This window comes from Odocoileus virginianus, chromosome 3, assembly GCF_023699985.2.
Source record: "Odocoileus virginianus isolate 20LAN1187 ecotype Illinois chromosome 3, Ovbor_1.2, whole genome shotgun sequence".
In the NCBI taxonomy this organism is placed as follows: domain Eukaryota; kingdom Metazoa; phylum Chordata; class Mammalia; order Artiodactyla; family Cervidae; genus Odocoileus; species Odocoileus virginianus.
In genome coordinates this window covers 38,103,352-38,109,925 of record NC_069676.1, presented here as the reverse complement: position 1 = coordinate 38,109,925, position 6,574 = coordinate 38,103,352, and the positions used below count along the sequence as shown (strand labels likewise).

Here is a 6,574-nt window from a genome sequence, read left to right as displayed (position 1 = left end):
GCCCAGTTTTCCCAGCAGCACTTATTGAAGAGACTGTCTTTGCCCCATTGTATATTTTTGCCTCCTTTATCAAAGATAAGGTGTCCGTATGTGTTTGGTTTATCTCTGGGCCTTCTATCTTATTTCATTGGTCTATATTTCTATTTCTGTGCCAGTACCATATTGTCTTGATGACTGTAGCTTTGTAGTATAATCTAAAGACACACCCGTGTCTCCTGTATATCCTCCACTGGCAGATCCTTTACCACTGAGCCACCTGAAAAGTTCTTAGCTAAATGTATTATATTATTAATATATGCAAAAACATAAAAATTTGTATATTTTGTATAAATGATCATAGATCATATATATAGTTATGTATATATAATATAGTCACATATTAGATTATGTATTAACTGCATATATCAATAACTTATATATATAATTTGTATATACATATATGTGGTCTTCCCACATGGTGCAATGGTAAAGAACCTGCTTGCTAATAATGAAGGAGACAGAGGAGATGTGAGTTCAATCCCTGGGTCAGAAAGATCCCCCAGAGGAGGAAATGACAACTCATTCCAGTATTCTTGCTGGAAAAAGTTCTATGGACAGAGAAGCCTTGTAGGCTACAGTCCATGAGGTCACAAAGAGTCAGACATGACTGAGCACCTGAGTACACCCATACATATATGTAAGTATTTATTGGTGCATGTTCATAAATACATAATCTGTAATCTGTGTACATTCATGTATCTCTTCATAAATAATTTTCAAATGACTGAAGCTGACATCATATAATTTCACATGTCCAAGAATATAGTATCAATTCCTATGTTATATATATTTAGAATGAATTATGTTGACGACTGCTGTCTGAAGATATACATTGACAGAGTATTCTCTACTTTTCAGTTCAGTTCAGTCGCTCAGTCGTGTCCGACTCTTTGCAACTGCATGAATCGCAGCATGCCAGGCCTCCATGTCCATCACCAACTCCTGGAGTTTACCCAAACTCATGTCCATCGAGTCAGTGATGCCATCCAGCCATCTCATCCTCTGTCGTCCCCTTCTCCTCCTGCCCCCAATCCCTCCCAGCATCGGGGTCTTTTCCAATGAGTCAGCTTTTCACATGAGGTGGCCAAAGTATTGGAGTTTCAGCTTCAGCATCAGTCCTTCCAATGAACACCCAGGATTGATCTCCTTTAGGACTGGTAGGATCTCCTCGAAGTCCAAGGGACTCTCAAGAGTCTTCTCCAAAAGCACCACAGTTCAAAAGCATAAATCTTCTGCATTCAGCTTTCTTCACAATCCAATTCTCACATCCATACATGACCACTGGAAAAAACATAGCCTTGACTAGACGGACCTTTGTTGGCAAAGTAATGTCTCTGCTTTTTAATATGCTATCTAGGTTTGGTCACAACTTTCCTTCCAAGGAGTAATCGTCTTTTAATTTCATGGCTGCAGTCACCATCTGCAGTGATTTTGGAGCCCAAAAATAAAATCTGACACTGTTTCCACTGTTTCCCCATCTATTTCCCATGAAGTGATGGAACTGGATACCATGATCTTAGTTTTCTGAATGTTGAGCTTTAAGTCCACTTTTTCACTCTTCTCTTTCACTTTCATCAAGAGGCGTTTTAGTTCCTCTTCACTTTCTGCCATAATGGTGGTGTCATCTGCGTATCTGAGGTTATTTATATTTCTCCTGGCAATCTTGATTCCAGCTTGTGCTTCTTCCAGCCCAGTGTTTCTCATGATGTACTCTGCATATAAGTTAAATAAGCAGGGTGACAATATACAGCATTGACATACTCCTTTTTCTAGTTTTATTCCTATTTAATTTATTAAATTCAGTAGAGATAATGATGATTGAATGTAAAATTTTATTTTAGCTTTTCAGCTTCAAATATCTGAAATTCTATTAGAAGAAAGTCATAATTATTGAGGCTATGGAAGAGCTTTTTTTCCTCTCTCTCTTTTGTTTGCTCTTGAATACCTATAGATGTGGTGTTTTGAGTTAATGTGGGATAATTAAATTAAAGAGATTTGGTAGATCACTTAGAAGATGTTAAAATTCAAGAAAAGACAGTTGTTTGCTTTTTTTTAAATTAAGTGTTGCTGAGAAAACTGGACAGTTACACGTAAAACAATCAGACTAGAACACTTCCTCACACTATATACCAAAATAAATTGAAAATAGCTTAAATACCTAGATGTAAGAACTAAAAACATAATATTTCTAGAAGAAAACATAAGAAGAAAAATCTTTTAAATATATGGTAGCAATATTTTTTGAACTATCTCCAAGCTGTTGAGTCGCTAAATCATATTGGATTCTTTTGCAACTCCATAGACTGTAGCTCGTCCAGTTCCTCTGTCCATGTGATTTCCTAGGCAAGAATACTGGGGTAGGTTGCCATTTCCTTCTCCAGGGGATATTCCTGACCCTGGAATTGAACCCAAGTCTCCTGCATTGAAAATTTATTCTTTACCATTGAACCACCTGGAAAGTCCTAGCAAAAAAAAAAAATAACAAATAAGACCTAACTATATTTAAAAGGTTTTCCATAGCAAAACAAAAATCTACCAAATGAAAGGATAACTTACAGAAAGGGAAAAAGATATTTTCAAAAGATATGACCAACAAAATTTAATATCTAAAACATGTAAGTTGCTTAATATATATATATATATATATATATATATATATATATATATATATAAAGTACCCCAATCAAAAAATGTTCAGAGGAATTTAGTTTTCTAAGAAAAACATACAGATAGCTAACAGGCACAATAAAGTTTCTCAACATCATTAATTATTAGAAGAATGTAAATCAGCACAATGATAAGGTATCACCTCACACTTGTCAGAGCATCTCTCACAAAAATAGTCTACAAATGACCAATGTTGGCAAGAAAGTGAAAAAAAGTAAACACTTGTACACCATTGGTGAGGATGCAAATTGGAATAGCCATTTTGGAAAACAGCATAGAAGTTCCTCAAAAAACTGATGCAGCAATTCCACTCCTGGTTATATACTCCTCAAAAATTAAAACACTAATTCAAACAAATAAACAAACCCAATGTTCATAGCAGTACTATTTACAATAGTCAAGATGTGGAAGCAATCCAAGTATCCATCAACAGACAAATGGATTAAATTGTGGTATGTATGTGTGATGAAATATTACTCAGCCATAAAAAATGATGAAATCCTGCCATTCACAGCAACATGGATGAACTTGGAGGGCATTATGCTAAGTGAAGTAAGTCAGACAGAGAAAGACATGCTATATGATATCTCATATATGAACTTTAAAAAATAATTCAAATGAATGTACATAGCAAAGCAGAAACAGACTCAACAAATAAAGAAAATAAACTAGTGGTTACCAGTGAGGACAGAGAGCATGGGAGTGGCAACATAGTTGTATGGAATTAAGAGATACAGACTACTATGTATAGAATAGATAAACAACAAAGGTCTACAGTATAGCAAAGGAAATACAGCCATTATCTTCTAGGAATTTTTAATGAAGTATAGTCTGCAAAAATACTGAGTCACTTATGCTGAATATTTGAAACTAATATAAGGTTGTAAACCAACTATATTTCAATAAAAATAAGTTAGTAAAATTCATATTTAAGAATTTTTGGAAAGAGACTCTTTTGAGTCTTCACTTCTAAAGTGATAATCTGTTCAAATCAAATATGTACGATATAAATCTTTCCTTCTTTCCTACCTTCTCCCCTCTCTCCCACATTTCTTCCTTCTTTCTTTCCTTCCTCCCTTCAATTATTCAAAAGAGGTAAAATCTTAAGTCCTAAGGTTTTTTCTTGTGATCAAATATGATTTTCTTAAATCTGTAAAACAGTTCATAAAAAGTAAATTTTTCTTCACTTTAACATGTGAAGAAAGATACTTGAATTTTTTTGCTCCAATTACAACTGTGCACAACCAATGTCTATTATCAATATTAATTTATGTGATGAATTTGATCACATACATATATTTTAATAGTGCTTTTTTTGTCTTCAGATAAAGACGTTGGCTTCTCCATGATTACTGCATATTTTGACAATATCTAAATGTATGGATTCCAATCTGTTTATCTAAAGATATTTTGATCATATAATTGTGAGAAATAATTCCCTTGAAAACATTTTGATGAATATTTCCTGCAACTTTCATATATACATACATATATGTGCATATTTCATATTAATATTGATTATTCATTTGAAATTTATTTTATCAAAATTATATGAAGTAAGGTATAAATTGTTTTTTTCTAAACAATTCATTACTTTAAAAATAATTCATCTCTACCATAATTAATGATTTTCATTACATACACACAAAAGAATACACCCCAAAATACAAATTACATGGCTGGTGTCCAGCATATCTTATGATGGAATGCCTCAGTCATTTATTCTTATCATTGAGGTTCAAAGTTCAGAAAAAAATATCATGACAAAGTATGAACACAGAACAAATGTCATTTTAATTAATTTACCAAATATGAATTATATAATGTTTTTTAAATTAATACACACTGGGAACATGAAAGCAAAATATATTGACCCAAAACAAACTGACACAAAACAAAACGTAAATCTAATTTGAGTGATGTCATTATGCCAACAATGCTCGCTGTAGAGATCACTGAAAATATTTCTCCACTTTCTCAAAGCCCCCTTGACTTCTTTATTCCTCACACTGTATATAAGTGGGTTCAACACAGGTGTGAAGATGGTGTAAAAGGCAGAGACGACCTTGTCATGAGCCACTGAACGGTAGGATTTGGGCCGCATGTAGATAAATATGATGGTGCCATAGAAAACCCCCACCACAGCCAGGTGGGAAGAACAAGTAGCAAAGGTTTTCTTCCTGGCTGCAGCAGAATGCATGCAGAGCACAGTGATCAGGATGAGACCGTAGAAAGCCAAAATGAAAGACACTGGGATCAAAAGCATCAGGACGCAGCAGACATACATGAAAAATTCGAAAATCATGGTGTCTGTACAGGCAAGGCGAACAAGCGATGGTGCCTCACAGAAGAAGTGGTTGATTTCTCGAGGGTGGCAGTAAGGGAAGCTCAGGGTGACACCAGACTGCATCAGCCCATCCACCCCTCCCAAAAGCCAGGAGCCATCTGTCATGTGCAAGCAGAGCTTCTGATTCATGAGGACCAGGTATGTCAGGGGGTGACATACGGCCACATAGCGGTCATAGGCCATGGCCGCTAAGAGAAAGCACTCGCCCCCTTCCAGAGTGACAAACAGGAAGATCTGGACACCACAGCCAGCAGGAGAGATAGACCTGATGTACATCAGGTAGTTGCTTACCATTTTGGGAACAACAGTGAGGACCAGTATCACGTCCATGAGGGAGAGCTGGCTAAGCAGGAAGTACATCGGCGTGCACAGCCGGGAATCCATGTGAATGAGCATGATCATGAAGATATTGCTTATCAGGGAGGTGAGGAAGGTCATGAGCACCACAGAAAAGAAGAATATATGGGTTTGTGTGTAGTTAAGGAGCCCTAAAAGAATGAAGTTTATTCCCGTGGTGTCATTTGTATTTTCCATGGCTTCAGTTATTCCTAGAAGACAATGAATAATTAGGAAATGATACTTGCTTAAAAGAAAGCTTGAGCATTTCCTTTTGAAACCTGATCAATGGCACAGAAAAAAAATGAGACTTGGAGGAAAAATTATGACTTAAATTCTTTCACTGCACCAGAAGATGTTTGACTTGGCATCCTATCCTCCATATCTTTGTAATTACACATTATTTTTTATCCAAATAAATTATACATGCATACATAATAATATCAACTACATTTCTGTTATTTTTGTGTATTATGTCAGTATGGAGTATCTGAGTAACTGAATCTCTAACTTTTTCACTCCTTTCAACTGTTGATTTTTGTTTAAATCCCTCCATCTGTGGTACTTTTAGATATTGTTATGTGCAATAATTATGGCCAATAATAGAAAAGTAAAAAAAAAAGTTTGTTTTAATTTACAAATTCCTTGGTAATGAATGAGCCAGAACTGTTCATTAATCTATCAGATTACTTTTGCAAATTTTCTGTGAATATATCTTTTCCATGATTAATATTGAGTTGTCTGAATTTTCCTTATAGATTTAAATAATTTCTTATCTATATTTTATGTACACTGTTCTGATTTGATGCTTATATGGTACATATCTTCCTCAGGTTATATAAACTTATTAACAATTTTTGTTACATCATTTTGAACTAAAGTTTATGTGTTATGTATATTTGAGATATTATATGCTATTTATTTAACATTAATGGGCTAGATTACATTTGTAGATTGTCTCAGCCCTTAACTGTGTGAATGTTATTGGTATAAAACTACTCATTATTGATATGCAAACTGCTTGAGTTTATGTTCGGAATAAGTTTGGTATTATTTTTCAGTCTGATCTATGCTTATCAAATATATTATCCCTATGAAATGTTCTTTTTAAAGTTCATTTTTTATTATGTGGTGTGAATTGATAAGGCTCTACCTTTAGGGAGTTGCTGAATAATATGTAGCTCA

General features: G+C 34.5%; 1 protein-coding gene across 1 annotated transcript; it reads right to left on the bottom strand.

Annotated features, from left to right (window-relative positions):
- Positions 1 to 4,522: 4,522 nt before the first annotated feature.
- LOC110122229 (olfactory receptor 2T12-like) lies at positions 4,523 to 5,587 on the bottom strand. Its single transcript, XM_070457768.1, has one exon. The coding sequence runs from the start codon at positions 5,585 to 5,587 to the stop codon at positions 4,523 to 4,525; it is 1,065 nt and encodes a 354-aa protein (XP_070313869.1).
- Positions 5,588 to 6,574: the final 987 nt, after the last annotated feature.